This window comes from Anabas testudineus, chromosome 16 (assembly GCF_900324465.2).
Source record: "Anabas testudineus chromosome 16, fAnaTes1.2, whole genome shotgun sequence".
Classification (NCBI taxonomy): Eukaryota; Metazoa; Chordata; class Actinopteri; order Anabantiformes; family Anabantidae; genus Anabas; species Anabas testudineus.
Window position 1 is genome coordinate 16,997,839 of NC_046625.1, and position 23,178 is coordinate 17,021,016.

The 23,178-nt window shown below is 37.6% G+C and overlaps 1 protein-coding gene across 2 annotated transcripts in view; it reads right to left on the reverse strand.

Annotated features, from left to right (window-relative positions):
* LOC113170693 (CUB and sushi domain-containing protein 3-like) overlaps positions 1 to 23,178 on the reverse strand; it is a 196,595-nt gene that overhangs the window by 105,521 nt on the left and 67,896 nt on the right. For both annotated transcript variants that reach the window (XM_026372889.1, XM_026372888.1), the window contains exons 18-30: positions 21,558 to 21,746; positions 19,201 to 19,317; positions 16,806 to 17,021; positions 14,317 to 14,505; positions 13,463 to 13,632; positions 12,163 to 12,319; positions 10,062 to 10,253; positions 8,485 to 8,611; positions 7,305 to 7,507; positions 6,914 to 7,105; positions 5,566 to 5,704; positions 3,980 to 4,167; positions 3,297 to 3,491 (exon numbers count right to left, since the gene is read on the reverse strand). In XM_026372889.1, coding sequence (XP_026228674.1) covers positions 3,297 to 3,491; positions 3,980 to 4,167; positions 5,566 to 5,704; positions 6,914 to 7,105; positions 7,305 to 7,507; positions 8,485 to 8,611; positions 10,062 to 10,253; positions 12,163 to 12,319; positions 13,463 to 13,632; positions 14,317 to 14,505; positions 16,806 to 17,021; positions 19,201 to 19,317; positions 21,558 to 21,746 — 2,274 coding nt within the window. The remainder of the gene's footprint in view (positions 1 to 3,296; positions 3,492 to 3,979; positions 4,168 to 5,565; positions 5,705 to 6,913; positions 7,106 to 7,304; positions 7,508 to 8,484; positions 8,612 to 10,061; positions 10,254 to 12,162; positions 12,320 to 13,462; positions 13,633 to 14,316; positions 14,506 to 16,805; positions 17,022 to 19,200; positions 19,318 to 21,557; positions 21,747 to 23,178) is intronic.

Here is a 23,178-nt window from a genome sequence, read left to right on the forward strand (position 1 = left end):
ATACAAAGTGAAGAAACAGAGAAGCACAGTTAACAAATGTGAAACAACCAGCTTACAATACCTGGGGAAATAAGGCAATAAAATACAATCAGCAAATCAATTTAACTGGCAAGTGCAAAGGTAAGCAGTTCACAAAATGAGATAAGTCAACTTCCAGCTGCTGACAAATATCATTTTGGCCAGCATACCAAATAATTTGACATTTGAGAGACACTGTGGGGACATTTTCAAAAGGAAGGTAAGCTGTAAACAAACAGAAAAGGGAGCCTGAGTTGTGTTTACATTGTTAAAATCCAAAAGGGAAACAACCTGTGAGGAAAAGTACTTTTTACTTTCAAACATATAAAAACACCATCAATAGAACACAAGTTCCACATGGCTGTGACTTGAACCAACTCATTCAAACACTTTAAACATCAACAGAATGTATACATAAAGCTGCTTTTGTTTAAACTTGTTGCATGAATATTTATAATCTTAATTGATTTTAATATTTTAAAAGTAAATTCATTAATGTTAGTAGCATATTCAACCATTACTTTCACCCCTATTAGAGTTGGAACAGATATTCAACTGGTGAATAGACTGTGGTGCATCTTGCACCTGTGTTGCATCTCAGAGTCCTATCTAAAGCTGTTAGCGATGTACCTAATTTGCAGAGAGGATCTCTAACACAGTTGCTTCAGACCTCACAGATACAGAGCCATCAGGTGCGGGAGCCTCAAATGTAAACAAACACACTCCTTTGTCGGAGGTAAGCTATCACCAGCTGCTCTACACACCTATGTGGTCCAGACAATGCACATGTCACTGCTGTTTAACTGAGCAGCACAGGACAAGATGACCAAAAGTGACCCGAGGTGTGAATGTAGAAAGATGCATCAGCAATTTATCCATGTTTGGTTTCTGGAGTAGAAGTAGGCATGTAGTCAAGCGCATGATGATGGCAAGTGGAATTCAAATTCAAGATGATCTGTCAGAAAGAAAATTAATTTAGTGTCCTGAATGCTTCAGAAACTATTCAGATGTCTTCATGTTTTTGTTTATTGTATTTATATTCCATCTTTACTTTAATTTCCCCTTACATTTATGCCACTTCAGTGATTCATTTTCAGCACTGTGAAGTCACTGTGGTATTCCTGTCCAGGTCCATGTCAAACATGCTGGACCCCTGTGATCCAGACAGATGTTTTGACTTCATTAGATATGTCAGAACTTTATTTTGCTTCACAGATTTACTTTAGACAAACTAATATTTACATTAAAGGACAATAGCCATCCTCATTAAAATTTTAACGTCATATACATCAATAGAAGAACCAAGAATTGTATTCCTTGAATACCTCAGCTTGAAAGAAGCATATTGTGTATTGATAGAAAGCTCGATTCTGAGATGTACTTGTGTAATAAATGCTTTCTTACTTTAGTATTCTGTGGAAGATATCAACTTACTGACAGCCTCAGATAGATTGTCTGTTTGGAAAATACTATCAACTTACTAAATAATGCAGAGTAGCAGGAGCTGGCCAATATGTTGGGGCAGCTGAAGATTAAGCCTTTAGACGGTTAAGTCATCGGCTCTGACTTGGCCTTAAAGTAAAAATACTAAATAGAGAGGCAGATGGACCCTTTAGATAAGCACATAACCCCAGGGCTGTTCGGTAAAGTTACACAGGTGCCAAGAGTAAAAGTAATGAATAGCTCCCTGGTGTGAGAGTGGGTGCCCCGGATCCCCACTGCTAAGAATGAGAGCTGAATTTTAATTCAACCATGGCAGATTAGATACTGTAATGCTACTGGAGGGAAGAGCACAGGATATTTATCACATTTCTCCACTTCCCTCCTTGACTCTGTGTTCACTGTTTATACACAATGATATTTGGTAAATTATGAATTTACTAAAATTCCAGCAGCTATAAAATGGCCTAGTTTTCCACCAGTTTATGTCAACAGTCTGTGATTGCCTTAGCTACATTTAGTTTTAACATAAACTACTTCAGCAGATCACCTGGACTACACGATGAACAATGAACACAGAAGAACCCTGTGATTTTTATTTGTTTAGACTCATTCAGTTGTTAGACAATCCGCTAGAACTTTTTCTTACAGGTGCCATACCAAAGTGACTATCTAGACACTTATTACTATCTACAGGAGGTGGTATAGGTACTGTAAGAGTTAAGAAATTAATCTCAATGACATTAAAATGTAAGCAAATATGAAACATTTGTAATCAGTAATATCTGTAGCCTGTTTGTGACAAAGTCAACTGCTGCTAACTTTAAATCAAACGTGTCTAATTTATCTTTCTGCAAAGGATTACCTTGACACATTCGCTTATCACTAAAATTATTATGAATAGGAGTAATTTTGCTTTTTCCAAATACAGTGACAATAAAAACTAAACCGTCAGTTAATTTACTTTAACTTCTCTAAAAAAAGTACAAAAAAAAATAGTCTCAGTGTTTTAACTTAATATTTTTACTGTATTTTTTAAAAATAAGCAAATGTCGAGTTTGATGTCTGCAACACAGTCAAAAAAGTTAGGAAAAGAGCATGATGTTACATCACCTTTCCATACAAGACTGTAGATGCTCAATAGTCTACTGTCGCCATTGTCTGATTCTCTTCTTCATGATTCACACACACTCTGTGTGTCTATGAAGACACACGTTTATGAATGACATTTTCACACAAGCCTGACATTTCCACCGTCCATCTGACTTGAGGTTTAGCCCAGAGAACCTAATAGTGTTTCTGTAAAATTAATATATATGACATCCTCCTGGCATAACAGAGTTTCAGCTTGCATTTCTGGATGCAGCAGACTGCAACAATTTTCCAAAGTACACCAGAACCCATGCGGCTATGTACATCATGGCAGTGTTAAAGGTTGCCGTTTACTGCGGCCTGAGAGCTGCAACTTCACATTCAATGGCAGTTTCTACTCTTGACCTTTAAGCACTGAGATTTCCTCCGAGTACCTGAATCGTTTCACAATATTAAGTATTGCAGTTGGTAACAGACCTAAAGTTTTTGCAAACTTGAGAAATATTCAGAGTGATAATTCTCTCGCAGTGATTGGCACAAAGTGTTGAGCCTCAACTGAACTTTGGTGGATGTCAACTCATCCAATCACACAATCACGATATCCTCTGCTGTTACCAATTAACCTGCTCATTTTGGATTCAACCAGTACAGTGTTGTTATTGCTTTAGGAACTTTTCAGTTTAATATTGAATTCATACTTCTGTGAGAGACGTGTGCACCATGCAACAAACTGTGTTGCAACTTACCTTGACAACTTGGTTTAACTCTGTCCCACTCTGGCCTTTTGCTGTTGCCCATGACACATGTCAGTGTGGTGTAGCCCTGCAGCACATAGCCAGCCTCACAATGAAATGTCACCATCGATCCCAGCTTGTAGTCAGTACCCATTCTAGTGCCATTCATCACATTCCCTGGATCAAAGCATGCCTCCCGCAGTTTTGCTGCCAATCAAAAGAATAAAGCTTTTAGAACAATGGCAACAGTCTAAAATGAAAGAGATTTCAAATTAGGCTAAAACACTGTATTTATAAATACTACAGTTTGCAAAAGGTTTCTGATTTAACAAAACCTTTTAAAAGAGCAACATATTCAAATTTTTGAAGATCAATAAGAATGAATTAGAAGTTATTCTCAGAGCTGGCATCAACATTAGAAATAGTACTGTTTCTTAATTTATTAATATGCACCGATCAACCACAACATTGATACCACCTGGTGATTTTAATGCATCTGCAGCTACACAGCTCCATATGCAGCAAGCTGTAATACTCTGAACTCAGCATTATAGTTTTTTATTTCCTCTGTTCACCACAACAATAAAACCACCAGGTAGTGTTAATGTCTTGGTTGATCTGTGCATTCAATGAAATGCCCTCCTATAAGGCATTAACATATTGTGAAAATGCACACAGAATCCCAGTTGAAGTACCTTTGTATTCCAAATGAAAACCAGTGTAGCTCACAGAACCGTCGCTACGAAAGGCCAAGTACATGAAGTTGGAAGTGCTCTCAATCTTCTCAGGAAGTTTACTGTCCTGGAAACTGCCAATCAGATGAGCACTGCTGTCTGGCCCATCGTAGATATACAAGAAATCATAGTTGGGCTCAATACTGAAGCTGTGACAAGTGAAAGAAATAGACAAATGAGAGATAAAACAGTTATTATTTTGACAAGTCTTAACCACCAGATCGTACAGATTGTATGAGAGATTTAGAATGCATTAGGGTTTCAAAATGAAAGTGTGCACCACAGCTGTAGAAGTGAATCATGCCAAGCGATTTGTTTTGCATCTCCAGATAAAGAGATAAAAAAAGATATCTCCCCCAAGAGGTGAAAAGAGATTAAATTGTTGTGACACTGTGGTGGCACAAAATCTTCCCAGATGGCAATGGCAATGCAGTGTGAAAAGATCGTTTCATATCGTAGCGCTGTATATCAAATCACATGCCATAGTGAGAGAGGAGCATTTGTTTTCAAAATAATGAGCGTGGCTTATGACAAAAATGTAAATAGCTTGGAGATAATTGCATTTCAGTTGGATCAAGGCAACTACAATTTAAAATCATAACTCTATCCGTTCATTTGACATTCCCAAGAGAGAAAGCAGAATCGTGCTACGGAAACTTTATTAGACGTTTGGTTTGAAGGACAAAGTTGAAAAAGAAACATGGCAAATTTCTCTTCTTCACTTCTGGAAGAGAGAGGGTTGGATGAGCTGCAGAAAGAGCCAATGTACCTGCAACTATGCTTCTTATTTAGGCCCTCACAAAACATCTACTGTATGAGAATTATATTCAACAGTGTAGAGATGACTGCACATGAAAAAAGAGCCCCGAGGCCCATCTGAGTTTCCTCTGCCAGTATTGCTGTTACATGCATAGATTGCAATTAATTATGTAAAGCCTATGGTCTAATTCAGCCAAGGAAATAAGATGCACTCCTATCACTACTCTGTTTGCAATAAACAGAATTAATCCAGGTTTCACCAAATTTCTGTAAAGTGGCAGTTGCCTCCTAGGTGGCTGTAGAGGCACTGATGTGTCTTCTGCTATCTCCGAACACACCTTGACTTAAACTCAGGCTCCTTGCTTAACACACATGGCCAACTTTGCTCAATACTATGATGTTAAAGCTGGTTCCACTGCAGAAAACAAGCAATTCCACGGCAAATCCTGAACTGCTGAGCATCCACTGAGAACCGACTCCATTATGTTTCAGGTAAGTTATAAGGGGACTGCAGATTTAGAGAAAGCTTAGCTTGAGGACAACACTGTTTTTTCAGTGCTGTCCAGTATATTTTTTTGACTGTTCCTCTAGACAATATAGTCCTGGATTTCCTACATTAATATTTTTAATGTAATAATATTTTATAATAAACTTTAGTAATAATCATTTAGCTATTTCTGATCAGCTAGTGTAACTACATACACTTCTACTGTAGTGTTGTTTTGCTTTGTGATTAGGCTAAAGGCAGCTAAACAAGGTAAAATGGACAATGTATCAGCTCACAGTACCTAATAAAAGCCAAAGAGATGACATAGTCAGAGTGGACTGCGATAAGCCAGTCACAATCTTTGCTGTGTGGGTATGGGTGTGGATAGTTGGGAGAGAGGATGAATCCTGAAGATCCAGTCACATTGCCGCCACATGGTGCTTGAGAGATGAAAAAGAAAGAAAACTTCAGATAAGACAGGTAAAGATTGAAAACTTAGATCAATAAATATAATTTCTTTGAATTGTAGAACATCTCTTCATAACAACTATTAGTTACTGCAGTGATTTAATGCAAACAGTGTGACTAAACCATTCGTTTCCTATATCATGACGATAAAAGTAATTTTTCTGACATTTGTCTTGTGAAGACTTTACAGAATATATAGACAGTATATTGTAAGTGTTTTCTGTTTATTTTACAACAGATCAGCTCAACACACAAACACAAAATTCTCTCATTAAGTTAGTGTCAGTCAGAAATAAAATTGATGAATATGGCAAACAAATATAAACTCGAACACAGATTTCAACTTTAAATTAACACAAGCAACAACATGGATCTCTAAATCATTTTTCAAGATTTATTTTCTCATTTAACAACCCAAATGACAAAAATTTCCACTTATCACTCCCATGTATAATTGCCTTGCTAATGGCTTCCACCGTAAGCTATTAAGACAACTTAATAATCAATTAATGAATTGTGAAATTTGGTATTTATGGATTATGTTTTTTTGTTTAAGATACTGTGTGTGCCTCAGTTTTAAAGTGTCACAAAATCATCTACAGCACTTGTCATTTGTGAGTTTGATGAATAAACAGCTGTCATCTTTCACCAGTTGAAGTGTTAGCAACACGCTGATGAGTATGTTGTTCTTATTTGCTGTGATAGCACTAAGTAGTCTAAGGACAGCCAATATTTGCATGAAGCTTTCACTCAAACAATTGCTATTAGTGTCATTACATTATGTCTGCTGTGTGATTTTGTTTTTGCACTGCAAGACCTTCAAATACATAGTTCAGAAAACAAAGTCTCAGACCAATTAGCAGTAATTAGGTGTTAAGGTCTAATAGGACAATGTGCTGAGAGACAATAGAAGGCTGAATCTTCGGCTACAGAAGTGAAATTGTCCACTTAACGGTAACAACTCTGACATATGTGAATAGTTAAGTTTAACCTAAGCATATTCTTAAAATACCAGTGAGAGAGATTTATCATCTCTGCTGAAGCCATTTATTAGAAAAACTTGCTTCCTCTTCCCTTTACCATCTCTCTTCCATTCTGATATGATACACTTCCATCCTTCACTCTTTCAGTCCACATATGGCTCTCCACCCCCCTACTCCCACTATGCCCCTCTCTCTCACCAATGCAGCTTGGAGGGCTGGGCTGCCAGTAGTATCTATTTTCCACTTGGATGCAGGTGATTCTGCTCTCCCCCTGCAATTCATATCCTGGATCACAAGAGAAGGTCACAGAGTCACCAGGCTCCCTCCCTTCCCCATTGCGACTACCATTCATGGGAATTCCTGGATCTCGGCAGGCTGTCGCAAGAGAACCTGAAGGGCAAACACACATATGACTCACATCCACAAATACGCATGTGCATGCAATATACAGGGAATCAATAAGAACAAGACAGAACACACACAGGTTAATATGAATGTGCATTTCTATACAAACTGGCTATAACCTGATGTTTGTTTCCAACTTGTGTAGCATATTATCTATAATACATCACCTTCTTGGAATACTCACTAGAGAAGTCAATGGCAAAACCAGACTTAGTGATATAAAAGTCCGTTTCAAACTGAATGGTGACGATGTTGAGAGTAGAGTGGATTCCCTCTGGTAGCAGAGAGCCGCTGATCTCCTTTAGCGACATCTCATTCTCAGGAGGCCCATCCCAAACTTTCAAAATGTCGTGGGACGCCTCTGTGTCAAACGCAAGAAACTGGAGACTGGGAGAGGTGAACAGAGGAGACCATTACTGTGGCTACAGTTCAGTTCAAGTTTAATTCAAGGCAATTCATTAATTTAACTTATGATCAGTGGGACTGAGAGCAATTTAGCTTATTTGTCAGTTTATTCACTCATGTTTCGTTAATTTAATAATGGTTGTGCACAACTGCATCCCAAATAAAACAAAAATAAATGTTCCCAAGATGACAAGTTGGTGCTGAACATGGAAAGATTAAACTGAGTTAAAAGAAGAGATCCATCTAAAAGCAGTGTCCCCATGTTTTGGGGCATTTCAGTTAAGATTTGGTATCATCGATCAAAGTCTGCCAGTTAAAAATACAAAGCAGTGACTTATCTTCAGCCTCATCAAGTGATGGCCTGAAGCAGCTTATCTGACAAAGAATGTGTGGCTGACTTTATGAAATCATGCAATGTTTACTTCAACCTCCAAGCACAAATGGGTTTTGTTTCACAGTAATACTAGAAGCTCTCAACCAAAAAATGTCCATGTCACTTGATGACATCTAGCTTTAGAGGAGATTATGTTTAAAACCTGGACTAAACTTCACAACATCTTAATAAAACATTTTAGGAGGATTAGGATTAGAACTTCTGAAGTCAAGTCAAGCAATGATGTCCACAGATCATTGATGATGTATTTACAACAATTCCAATAATTTCATCGGTAGGCAATTTTATTTTGTATAATCTGCAATTGCAATTATATTTTACAGCTATTAAGGTTTTTCTCATCATAACCACCATATTTCATGAGTAACAGAGCTCAAAACAATTAGTATACTTAGATAAATTATTGTATATCTCAAGATATTCTAGTTTAGAATTATTTTTTAAACCATTTTAAGATAATAGTTAAAGACAATAGCAAACTCTTTTATAATAGACATAACATATATGCATAAATACGCATGATCATTATATATCATATGACTATGTTGTCAGCAGGTTGAGTTACCTGACAATGTTGCCAGAGCTGACCTCAATTGTCCAGGTGCACCTGAGGTTGTTGTCATAGGGGAAAGGATACCCAGGAGAGAGGATCCGCCCTGTAGACTCACCCTTGAAACTGCCACCACACTCGGCTGCAGCACAAACATGCGCACACACACACACACGTCCACATGTGATGAAACCAAACAGGAAAAAACTTCTATCTATAAAAATATGTGGGTCAAAGCTTACTGACACTCAAGGGTCTACAATGGTGACTAATGAGCAGTAGTTTAAAATAAAATAACTGAAAATGAACAGTTTGCATTGCCTGGTAACAGGTAATGGGACCGCAACAAGGATTTTAAGAAATACTCACAGGAGCAAAACTTGTCTTGTCTCTAAGTATTTCTCCTAATGATGTTATTAATTAACTTTAAAAAGACTGTGTCTAGAGCATATATAGACTGGGCTCTGGACTGCAGGGAGGACACTGCTACAAATGTTAATGAGTGAAGGAATATCTTATCATCCAATCTATGTTGTCTCTCCCCTGGTTATCGTTTTGCTATTGATATTACAGAACAAACGGCACTTAATTAATAGGAAAATTGCATTAGATTGCCACAGTGGTAGGCTATAATCAGTATCATAACACAGAGCAAATGTAAAAGTCCTTGACAAGAGCCGGGATGTGGCCCTGGAGAAATAGCTGGAAATCCCATTTCGCAGTCAGCTCACAGATACGAACCTTGCTATTAATACTGACCATTCAGTGATCCGGCACAATTAAACAGTTAATCAATAGACTGATTCAGTTTCTTTTTTTCTTGAATGTGTGATTGTATTGCACATGCCACAATGCCAGACTAAAATCCCTTTACCCACAAAACTTAACAAATACATGTTTCGCTGAAAAAGGCAGTAGGATACAGTGACATTTAAAGTGCAATTCTGCACACGTATGGAGTTTGTAAATCATTTCTTACCCTAATCCATCACTTCTAGACATCAAGAAACAGACACTGCTTCACAACACCTTCTAGACTCTAGCAGTACGCAGGTAATAGCTTTATGATTTCTGTTTCAGCATGTTGTGAATATGAAAGTACAACCAAGACCCTACATCATGTCTATGACTCAATCTGATAGGAGTATTCTGATAATTATGTGCCTTTCCTTAAAGAAAAATTATGGTCAATTGGATATATCCATCTAATTTGTAAGCCCACAAATGAAACACAGTCAGAGCAACACAGTAAAAGCTCAGCAGCAGTACAGATTGCTTCACTATTGTTCTCTGCTCTATACACAATTTTTTCCCCCATCAGGAACACACAGAGATCAATGATTCACAATAAAACATCAAAGTTGTTTATATGTTCTTGCATAATGACAAGCAGCGCATTTTCTTCCAACAAAGTTCAATTAAGTAGAAATCATGTAGGGATAAATCCCTGGAATTAACACTTTGCAGATCAATGGTGACAATGTGCATGACCTGAATAACAATAATAAAAGTTTCTGAATAAGGACAGAGAGACAGATACAAGGAGACAGAAAATCTTGGACCAGAACACATACACAGGTAACAAGCATTACCTATACACGATGGGAGGTGGTTGTCCCATGCTCTTCTCTCCCCAGTCATGCACTTGAGCATGCCACTGCCGTGCAGGGTGTAACCTCGGTCACAGCCGAACGTGATAGCACTTCCAGCAAAGTGACCCTGGTCACTGACTTTGAAGCCAAACTGTGGCACACCTGGATCATCACAGTGGGACAGCTCAAAACCTGGACATAAAAAATACACAGGGAGACAGAGAAAAAAGAGAGAAGGCTAGAGTTGAAGAATGACCATGAACACATGCAAACACAGAACTGTCAGGTCCACAGGAGCGCAGCCACTCTGTAAACCAGCACCATATTTTCATTTATCTGTATTGTAAAAAAGTATTGATTGAGCTTTGAGAATTAATTTTCACTTAAGTACAGATGAGGGCTGGGCTTACAGTCCCATTATATTACTTGGCAGTAAATGATTCCTTTTTGGACAGACAACACAATTAGTTCCCAATTAAATGTTCAATTGAGTGTGGACATTTACCACGGCTGAGAAAGAGCCAGTCATAACACTTTGGGGTATAACAAACACCAACAAGAAAATGCTGCAGTAGCATTTTAGCTTACCATGTTGGCCATGTTGAACTTGACCATGGCCTCTAAATGTTCCTCTCTTTCAGGTACTAAATGTAAGTGGTCTGCTATGCAGCAACAGTGGCTGCACATAAACCCAGCAGTGTTGATTTATGGTCTCTTCTCTGAGCGAGGTCCATGCCCATGCCAGATGTTATGGTAGTATTACAAGTGTCATGACCAGTATAAATCTCCAGCAGTTACTGTTCACATTTTGAAAATTACCTCAGCACTTTTGGTAGAAGAGTCATGAAAACATGATCAGATTTCATGTTGACAAATGATTTAATCTGCCCATATCCCACATTCTACTTGCTCTCATGGTGCTCAGAGATCAGTCAATCCCCTCCAAGTTGAAAAGGACTATTCATTCTGGTTGAAAAGGCCAAGTAAAGACTGCACTTTTAGATGATAAGGCCAGCCAACTTACATTCTGCTATTTGCCGTGTGCACATCACTGGAAACATCGAAAATGAAATCCAATTATGTGATACTTAATTATGGTTAATTCTGTAACTCGAAAGGGAAGCTTATAATTAAACCATATTTTCATCTAAACTAGGTGCATTTAGATGTTAATATTTAGTTGTTGTAAATGAGCACACATTGCTGATTACTGTGCATTTTGTGATTTATTTTAGATCTGTCAAATTCTCAGGAGTTATGCAAACTGCAATTTAACGCAAGACTCCAAATTAATTTAAACTATAGTACATTGTCCCTAAACATCCTGTGTAATTATCACATAAAGAAAATTGCTAGAGTAAGACTAGTAATCACAAGTGAGCAAAAACTTTTTTTGGCTTTCATAATATTAAAGTGAAAACAGCACTTGGCCTGTTGCCATGCCACTTGGTCTATGTAGATTTCTACCTTAGAAAACACACTGATGGGCAAGAAAAGATTCAGAAAACGAGCGAAACACAAAAACACTTTAAATTGGACTGCAAAATGCAGTGTAACCAAAACATTCTCTCGTCACAGTAATAAATTAGAAACTGTTAGCAACAATACACATTCAGCAAGCCAATTAGAGAGGGAAACAAAAGCCATCTATTACTGGCCCACTTACAGCAATGTCCCAAAACTTTCAATAGACACACAAGCAGAGGCACTCACTGCAAACAGAGCACACATACACACACATTTCTAACACATATACAAAGACAGTTCCAACAATAATTCACCTATTTTAGTAAGGTATAAAGCACACATGGATGCTTATTGCAGCAGTGGAACACAAACGAAAACCATGAAAGGATTCACACAGAGACACAGGAACAGAAAGGCAGGAAAAGATTTTCCTGCAGGAAGGGTGCAGAAACACCACACCGTATTTAATAGACACCCTGACAGTAAAAGACAAAGTGAAGCAGGGTGAGGGTCAATTAAAAATTTCTTTTAAATTCTACTATTAAAAATGCCTGGGTCCTGAAGTGCAGCTAAATTCACCGACTTGAAGGCGCTTCAGGGTTCTCCTCCCCCAGGGAAATGAAATGTGACTTACTGTGGTATATGAGCCGGAACCCCGCCGCCGTCGCCTCCTGATCGGAGTAGAACTCAAGCCACAGATTGTTCGAAGTGCTGGTAAGGGACAGACCTTGCATTAGTGTGCCTGTGTAGGTGGCAAGGAGTGGAGCTGAACCATCTTTTCCATCATACACCTGATCAGAGACAGAGAGAAGCATGATGTAGACGTTTGCTGCTTATAGAGGATGTACTACTTACAATAAAGTAAAATAATATTACAAATATTAAAATAGTAATGCTGAAGATGCCATTAGTGCTGTATATGCTGCTTGATGGTCCAGCTATATTGTAAAACCAATGTCCCAAAGAAGATGTAAACATTACACTGATGTCACCATAATTCCTCTCATTGATTTGATACTGTGTATCTGCACAGCTAAATTAACAAGGCTGATAATGTGGAAAATCAAACAACTCTGGACATATGGAGGATTTGAATTTTCATACATTTTAAGTGAACAGCAATTGTTAACTAAATAATGGCTCTTCAATATCAGTATTCTCCAAGGTAAGGTCCTGAATGTTTCTACTATGTTTTGTGGAAAAACATAATTGGAAAAGCATTTTTAATCATTGATATTCTTTTTTTAATCCATGACCCTAGAGATTATGATTTAGAATGGAGTTGAGGAAGCACCCTTTTATATTTGCAAATGCAAAATTTCAGCAGTATACCTGATTTTAACTGATTGACATCTGTGAAATAAGAAATGAAATACAAGGCTCCTCTTCAAGTCAATTTAGCTTTCTGAGCATGTCTTTCCACATTTCAGATGTTCACAAAAAGACTAAGTACAGGAGATTACCGTCTACACTACTCCATTACTTGAAGCACAGATCGTAGGCTACAATGCTGTTAATTAAAGCATTAAACAAGACATCTGCATCCCAAAAAGAGTGCATTCCAGCTGTGAAGTGGGGACTACATAGTCATTTACATCACATCTGTGGTGCTTACCAAAACTGTTAAAATGCCCTTGAGCAAAGAAATGAATCTTTTCCTTCCCAAAGGGATGCTGCTGCTGTTGTTGTTGTTTAACCTTTGCTCTGACTTCCAAGGCTAAACAATTCTGCATTCCGTCTGGTGCTATTCACAAAATCCCTTTCCTTGTTTCCCCATGTTGTACATATTAAAAAGCACCTTGACCTGTCTCATATACTATTAATTAAAAACACACATTAATTGATTTGACATAGTTCTTAGCCAAAGCCCTCAGTTTCTTTGTTGGTAATCTGTTTTCTGTCATCAGAGTCCAACAACTGCATTGTTTCATTACCTTGAGGATGTCACCTTGTGCAAGTTCAAAGGTGATGGCAGTGATGTTTATGCCTTTGCCTGTCTGGACCTGAATGCTGTATACGCATTCGTGGCTATTATCATAGTTCATTGGATAGTTTGGTGACAAAAGAACTCCTTCATTGTTAGAGACTGTTGATCCACACTCCGCTGCAAGAAAGCAGACAACAGACATAATCAGTTGCACTACACTAGGCACTGCAAAAACAGACCTTACTAGATTTGTAATAAATACACACGAGGTAATAGAAATCACATAACAGGTTCATTAGGATGTTACTAAAGAGATAAAGCTATAATTTAAATGTCTGTTATTAATGATTGTGTCCATCCCTTTAATTACTTTGCTATTATAAAAATGATTATCAACTGGCATAGACACATTGTGAAATAAATGCCCTGTGCAAAAACCTTACAGGCACCATGCAAAGACCACCAAACAATAGAAAATTACTTTCCAAAATTGAATAAGGAGACATCATTGCATAATATGCTATTTTCTATAAGATTTGCATTAATGATGAAAGAACTTTCATTTGTTTCCATGCACTGTTGTCATATTGTCATATTAGTCTTTCCTAACTCAGGGCTGAACAGGTGTGCCAAAGGCATGCTGTACAAAAACAAGTTAAGCACTCCACACATATTCTGCTTACAGCATGTGAATGGACATAGTTTAAATGAAAAAATATCTCTACTACAAAATGGCAACTAGAAGATTGAGTCCTCACCTAAAATTTGCAAGACCATAAATTCTGCAACAGACTAATAGACATACACATACACAAACACAAACGAGGAAGAAAAACAGAATAAAAGCAGCTGACCACGTACCCACACACCTTGGCAGAGGGGCACTCCACATGCGACGGCCACCTCCCAAGCACACAATCTCCCTTGCCCCCTGTAGACGATAGCCCGTGTTGCAGTAGAACGCCAACGAGTCACCTATTCCAAACCTGGAACCTGTGTGCCATCCGAACTGAGGTGTTCCAGGGTCCTGACAGGGCTCAAGATCATACTCTGGAAACAAGTTGGCAAAAAAAAAAAATAAAAAAAAGAAACAGAAAACAAGTTGCAAGAAACAAAAATGCTGATATGGCAACAAAAATACATTACTAAATGGTATGTGAACTTATTACAGTGATTTTACTGCTATAAATCAATATTGATAATCAATAACGATAATCTTCATTGGAAAGCCCATTCTCTTGCTCATTTTAAAGAGCGCATTCAGCATAAGAAAGCTTTATTGTAGCATGTGGTGATTAACTTTCTTGGGTGCATGCATGCCAAAGCTTGAACCCAGGTTGTCTAGATGAAGGATGGGCTTTCTAAAACCTATGCCGCCCTGTCTGCAATATTCTTATACAGTATATACCCTATGGGTGGCCATTTGCAATGTAGATGCAACTCGGGCTGCATAAAACAAGGCAGAAGAACAAGGCACTTCTCTTCAAGCAGCATTCTTCTTATGGTCTGTGTCTGGTCATATGCAGAACTATGTAGGATTGTTCCACGCAGCAAAATATTACAGCAGCTCACTAGAGTAGGATGTGACCAAACAGCATTGGCAGATTTTCATTAGAGGTCATAAAGGTTAAAAAATAAATTCTAATCAGGAAATCTATAAATGTCAATTACAGAGCACACATGGACATGGACACACACACACACAGGCAAACAAAATTTCATGAATATTCATGGTTGCATAAGTTATGCTTCACTTCAGCAAACAGCAGGCAAACATTTACCCAGAATACTCATGAAGCGGTCTCTCTCTCTCTCTCTCTCTACACACTTCTTTTTATTTTTTTACTTTACTGTCTGTCTTATTCATTCCCTCTCCACCCTCTCCATCAACCCTGCTCACTCAACATCACCATCTGTCTCATCTCTTTTCTCTCTTTGCTTAACACACATATCCCTACCAGTGGGGCCCCCAGAAAGTTTTCATAGGGGTGGCCGGCTAGGCCCAGTGAATGTGTATATGCATATATGTATATAAAAATTATTATTATTATTATTTTCTTAAGAAAGAAAATAATAATAATAATCATAAAACCACTATTATATGTAACTTATTCTATTTTGTTTCTTTTTCAGTTTGTTTTTAAAGATCTTCCTGTGCTCATCTCTGTTTCGTCTGCTGCTGTGAACATGGGACTTTCACCATTTTGGGACTTATAAATACTATCTTATCTTAGAATAATACAATAAAGTCTGAATTACAAAGGGGAAGTTCAATGTAAATATTACAGTATATTAGTCTAAAAACATAAAAAAGTCTGCATATTAAATTGAACCAACTATGCAGTATCATAATATATTTGTGGTATTTGCTGCCAGAGTTCGCCTGCCGCCGTGTCTGTTGCAGGCAGAGAGAAGGTTCTGGCTACGGAGAAGCTGGAGGGAAAAGTAGAGTCAAACTTTATGAGGTGACTGAATTAATGATTAAAGTTTACAAAATGTGGCTTGTTTTCAATTTAATTACATTTACGGCTACACTGTTTCTTCCTCTGCTTCTTTCTATGGTTTTTCAGCTTACTGCACGCCTTTTGGCCCGCCCCCACAGGTGAAGGTTGGAATTATCATTCCTTATTGTGATGGAGCGCCTCAGTCAGTAAAAATTGGTGGGAACAGGGCTGTATATTTATTTTACTTCTGATTCATTTGTTTACTCATGATTTAGTTATTAATTAAGTTTTGCACTAACATCTTGATCTGAGATTACTGTACAGTTTGTATAACATGGATATAATTTATTAAAGGGTGAGCTTCTCTAGGGGGGGCAGTGGGGTGGCCAGCAATTTCCAGGGGTGGCCATGGCCCCTCTGGCCTCCCCTTGTGGGTGCCATTGATTCCTACCTTTATGTATTCCTAAATTCTTCAGTCTCTGCACCAGGGGTAGGGAGCATTATTTCTGCACCACTTCTCACCACCACACTCCTACCCTGTCCTCCCCATCTTGTCAGTCCTTAGGATAGTGGTCCACATATGATCCTTTGATGATCACTCCTCTACCAGCGTGACCTTGTTGTCTCTTAATTACCCTGCTCTGATCAGCACAGCCTGAGGCATTGTCTGCCTTAAGTCTGCTCCCATTCTGACCAACAAATCACTCTCATGTTACTTTTTGCATGCTTTAGAAAGGTTCAACACTTTTGATCTTTGATCATTAAACATGCCGTCTCTTTCTGTCTGTCACCATGTCATCAACCTTTTCTCTTTACCCCTCCATTTAACAATTCCAACCACCACATTTTTAGCAGTCTCTCTCTCACTTTGTCTCTTTCAGGCAGAAGTATCACATGCCTTCATACCTGAGTAAGAGATGTTGAATCCCTGCAGTGATATAGAGAAGTCAGAAATGAAGCGTAGTTGGGCCCTGAAGTTCCCGTACAGGCCAGCATTAACTGGTGAAGGCCTTTCTGAACCAGTGAGTCGAGCTAGTGGCTGAGCGAAGCTGCCATTTTCTGTTATAAGAAGGTAGTCATGGTGATCCTCCAGGTGGAAGGAGTGAAAAGTGAATTGGACACCTTGGTGGGAAAAGTAAGAAAAGAAAATCAAGATACAGAAAGATCTTTGTAAGGAATATGCCTCTGACTTTTCTAATTCCATTTAAATGTTGTCATTTTATGCACTATAATTTCAAATGTCATCATCATTATCATGAAAATAAGTTGTGTTGATTTGGTTTTAGTTTTTTTGTTTAGTTTTATATTCATCTACCAGCATCTGTTATGTAAAGTTTCAATTTTATATTTAATAGTTAAACAAATAAGGCATTTGCCCATTACATGAGCATTGAGTGAGTTTTCCCTCACACTTTCCATCTACTTTTAACTTTAAACTAGAAGAGAACACATCTCTATCTGGCCCAGCAGGCCAACAATACTGATTGAGATGGAGAGAGAAAACACACTCGTTGAATATCTGCTACAACAGCAAAAACATTCAAAAATACAAATCATCTTCAGGTTGGGCAAAATTATATTACATGATTAAATGATTATTAAACATTTAGGTTGGAAAACAAGCTCTGTGTTTATACACCCTGCTTGCCTTTTTACACTGTCACTCAGACCAATAAAAACATCTTCATTTCACCCGTGATGGCCAGTTGGCTCCTTGTCACAGTACAATAAGGGGTGCCATTTTCATGCCATCTGTTGAATCTGTTTGGTTAACACTCTATAATGCCCTCCACAGTGTTTGGCTCCCTTGATAAACAGAGTCCCAAACAACCATAAATAAATAAAATGATTAATGGTTCACTGAAAAACAGCAATTATGTTACACAGAGTAAAGACAAATAATCAATTAATCAAGAGCCATCCCCATGAGGGAACATCCCAATCCTTTAATACAGTATGCTCTGGATGTTAGTAATTACTAAGTGGAATAGTTACAGTACATAGATACTAGACCTAAAGAGAAATTTGCCTTCCAGTCAGTAGCCACAGGATAAAAATACACAAGGTAAATCATGGTTAAAGATTCATAACTTGTTATCATACAGTATAAAGCAAGTACTTTACTCAATAACATTAACACCAGATGGTGGTGTCGAAGTTGTGGCTGATCAGTTTCATCCTGTAGGGAAGACAGGAAGCATGACCTGGAAGCATGTGTTTCAACTAGTATAGATAATATATATATAAAAAACAACTACCATCAACTAATATTTTGCAGTGACTATGCAGCATGGCGTTAACTCCTTAACCCAACACAAGGTTACAGGTACACATACTGCTGGATAAGCAACTTTAAGTGTCTTGAGGGACATTCACACATGCAGATCACATGGGTAATATCTAGAGAGGTTAAGGGTTCTAGTGCGTGTCTGAAAGCAGCTTATGTTTGTATATCAGATGTAACTGCTTGCACTAAATTTTGAATTTTGAATGACTTAGTGCACCAAAAAGGTCTGTGTAAAAATATTTGCATTTAATTAGTAAATTAGTTAAAAGTTTTTATCCTTTATAGTAGTTTTTTAAGAAATTGACTTTTAAGCCTGTAGATAGTGCTGAAATGAATTAAAAGGACTTTAATGTTGTGGATAGAACGTATATCAGGTGATTGTTATAATAATTCAAAATAAATAAAAAACAACACATTGCAGTTGCAGTATTATAGACCCCTTGGAATTACATATGGACAGATATTTATGTAAGTTAAATTATCTGTTTAAACTAAAGCATAAACAGTCAAATCCTAGTTTTGTTCTTGTCTGTACCGAATACATTTCACCTTCACAGTATAAGTTTTTGCTTATAGGAGTAATGACATCAACAAAAGCTGTGGAGGGAGTACTTATATTTCTGTGTGACTTCTGCCATTAAAGATAACACTATATGGGAAATAAGGTTTTGACAATTGAATTAACTGATAATGAATAAAAGAGTACAACAGTGCACTTAACTAAGCTCAATGTGCTTTTAATATGAAAATGGTTAATATCTGAAAGAACTACTTAATGATTACTTCACTATTTTTATTTGTTGAATTACCATGAAACATTATTTTTGAATAAAACAGAGGTACCATAATTATGAAATTGTGATAATTGTGATGTATTATGTGAATGATTCACATAAATACCAAAGAGAAACATTTGAAACTTTCTATAGATTAAGAGTACATGTAGTACGACCAAATTAAAAAGCATTTCAATGTGCGCACAATGTATTATTTTAAATTTTGAGGTTGTCCTACCTTTTCCATGGCTGACTTCTACAGTCCACGTACAGTTTAGCGAGTTAGGATACAGCTCTGGGTAGCCAGGTGATAAGATGATCCCTCTGGGTCCCCTGATATCCCCACCACATGATGCTGAAAAGAAAGAAGAGATAATAAATGATAACTGTTGCTGGAAGAAAGGAAAAAAAAAAAGAACGGAAATTGTAAATGAACCAATAAATCCTTCACCCGAAGACAAAGGAACGATTTAAATGAATAATGCATTTGAATCATATCACTTCCTCTCCTGCTATTTTTATGAGCACCTGTAATTCTGCCAAGCCCTACTGCCCAAATGGACAGTAAATTATTCATTAATTCAGCTATCTGTCCATATTTGTATTTCTCTTATGTAATCATATACTGAAAGAAATTGTCAGAAAATATGATAGTCCAGCAAATTTACTTACAATAGACCTGAACTGACACATGCATATTCAACAGATAGGAGCATGTTGCTAGATTTCCAAGTGACAGATTTTTCCCCCTCAAATAGAAACAATCCCTCAGCATAGCACTGCAAGTTTTTCCAGTTGCAGTTCACCACAGATAAAGTGATAGAGTGTTATCTAAATGAACAACATGTCACCTCAGTAATATGACTATCATGAATGTTAACTACTGACATACAGTATAATTGACTGCTAGAAAGTGCCTTATCGCATCAAAGGAATTTAATGAGATAAACCTCAACCTTCATTGGGTGCTGAGGACCCGGAGGTTAATTCTGGACCCATCTGAAGGTTAACTGGTCTAATTGGATATTGTTCAAACCTGCAACTGTTTTCGCCTGCTGTCATTGCGTTTCAACTTAAAGGTCATTTCATATAACAGCACTGTACTTTAAGTCTGGTCTTTTGAAGTGTGTGTTTGCGTGTGTTTTGTGGCCTGCATGCCCTGAGGGTGGCACTACAGCCAAGTGCCCGGATGCTTTCCTCAAAACAGTGATTGTTGACAAATATTAGAAGTAGAACTCTTGTGCATGTACATATTTTCAAAGTAATGAATGTCAGATGATGTTTTGGAGGATCACTAAGATGCCTGAGGCTCCACAGCTGCACAAACCCAACCCCCCTCTTATCCTCTCTCTTTACACCCTTGGGCCCTCCAGCAGGCACAACACATCAAGGCCTGAATCCTTACCCACCATCAAAATTATATCAAATATTTTATTAATGAGCCAAAATTACATAAAGTCATTAAAAGTGGATGAGTACGCTTGGTAAATGAGGATCCATAGGAAAAGAGCCAAGGCATTTTACACTACCTTGGTACACACCTGGCAAGAAAACGCTTCAAGATATATTTCTGGATAACCACTAGGATGAATCTGTGGTTGTGCATTGTGTGTTAGTGTCTTGTCCATATGGGCACACTCAGGTGCATGACACTTAAATCACAAACCAATGTGTAATACTATCATGCGCATGGTACCTTTCCAGCAATTCTTTCATACTTTTAATTCCTTATTTTCTTTCCGTGTGGTCCATGACTAAGGGACATCATTTAGGGTTTGTACACTGCAACAATCATCACCACACTTGTCCTTCAGTGAGCTAAACAGCATTAAAAGGAAAACTGTACAAACATAGCCCAGAGACTGTGATGATGCGACATATCAAAACTATCAGGAACATGCTGAACTTCATGCTTTGAAGTTGAGCATACTATGTCTTCAGTACTACATGATTCATAACACCCCAAGTAAATTGTTCACACAAGAAATGAGTCTATTTGCTGAATAAAACAGCATTTTGACAAGCTCTTGTTTGGTTAGTCAGACCTCCTGTGGGCAACCCATAGTCACTTATGCTTATGTTGTTACCTCTTGCCTACAAGGCCATTCTTTTTTTTTTTTTCCAGAGCTTTGAGAATAAGTACATCAGTAAAAGAAGCTGCTGTAAAAATCCAGTTACCTTCTCTAAAATGTATTTAGAAAGCTCTAGGCACTTACTATTGTAAGTTTAAAGATATACTTTAAACTTAGCTTTTTGACTGTGGATGCAAATAAATTTGTATTTTCTCAAAAGGTTATTTAAGTGAGCTACAACACAGTATAATACTAATATATAAAATCAGAACAGTCAGTCATATCCAGGTCAATTATTAGACGTTATCATTATTAAGTGCATGTTCACTTTTCAATGACTTAGCATTGATGGAAAGCTAAAACAAAAAGGTTAATCTTTATATTTTAGGGTCATTTAGCTTCAAGGGGATAAAAATTACAATGTCATGTCATACTGTGTCAACCATGTCTTCAGCAAGAACATTTTAGTCTGGATCCCTGTGGGGGTATGTGCTGGAATAAAGTAAACACTGCATATATGTACCATCACAAGAGGGTAGCAGGTGGCTCCAGAAGTGGTTCTTCTCACAAACCAGAGGTTCCTCGTGGCTCAGCCTGTATCCTGGGTCACACCGAAAGGACACCACAGAGCCAATGGACAGGTCATGGCTTAACCGTATGCCATTCACTGGGATTCCAGGATCCATACAGGAGTATGTGTCCAACGTGACCACTAGAAAAATTAAGATAAGTTCATTTTTGAGAGAAAATATACTGTAGATTGTTTTGGCAATTGAATTTAACTAGTGATGTTTGATCTTTATAGCAAGACCTGTATGTTCACGAAACCTTATCACATTATCTGATGATGGAGACCAAGCCATGTTTTCACTGTGATATGAGCAGTACATATTAAGTAAAGCATAACTGTGCAAGAGATTCATGTATTCTTCTTGCTTGTGTCAAAAGACTGTTGACTGAAATATACTGATGTCATACAGAATTCATGAAACCTGAAATGGCAAATCTATTTTTACAAATCAGTCAAGTTTCTAGGTTACATTTATGCAGAAAAAAGTGCTGACAGAACCTTTGATGTTAGTACAATCATCACAACAAAAGGTAGGTCTCAGGTCGCATACATAATGGAGAAAGCCAGTTTTCCAAAGTAAGACATTTACTTTGACTTTTATTGTAACTTTAAAAGTGTATGTTCACTCATGCTTACTCAAAAATGGTAAATGGGAAAAGGGAAACGCACACAAATGTGTAAAAGATGTACAAAAGACATGGAAAAAGTGTAACACCACAATTGAGACTTAAACGTACATAGACTTATGTGAAGTTTCTAACTAACCTTAAAGGAACAGTTCAGTTTCTTTGAAGCTGGTCTCATTCCAATTGACATCCTTACTTTATGCTGTATATCTGTCACAGTAGCTCTTGGTCTCTACAGCTGCCTGTTTTCAGTTAAACATGCCTTTTTCAAATTTCATCCCAAATGTACACTGGAAGAAAACGGGGCCAAGATGTACAGCCTTTGTTGCAGCCATGCAAAAAGTCCAAAGTTCAGCTGAGAGTCACATCAAACTTTTAAAGTTACAGCATATTTTGATAAATTTGAGCAAGTTACAGTAGAGCAGGGCAACAATTTCATAGGTAGAGAGAATGGGTTTATGGCGTTGGTAAAACTGTACAAAGATACATCCTCCTGTGCATGTGTCAGAACACCACCTATGACGTTCATAAAAAGACATACTTTGTCCACTGGTTTTGCTCCTAGAATGAGTTGGTTGCATAATAGTGCCTGATTCCTCTTAATGTTCAGTGATGCTAGCTGCAAAGAGATGCCCTCATTTTTTTCCTGTGATTTCCAGGACTGCCATTTGGATTTCTTCCAAATAGGGTTGCTTTTGATGCACTAAAAATATACTCATTTTGGGCATTGACTGGCAGCAGTTGTGTCAGCTGTTATTAGGTCATCAGTGGGTAGGCTATTCTAAGAAAGCATTATCAGGACTTGTTTTTTTCACAAACAATTACAGTTCAGAAAAAAGCATCAATTTTAAGGAGTTACTGGTAAAATGCTATGGTCTATATATTACAGTATCTTTCTATCCTTATTTCCAGGTCATCTGTATGTATACAATGTAGAATACAATTTA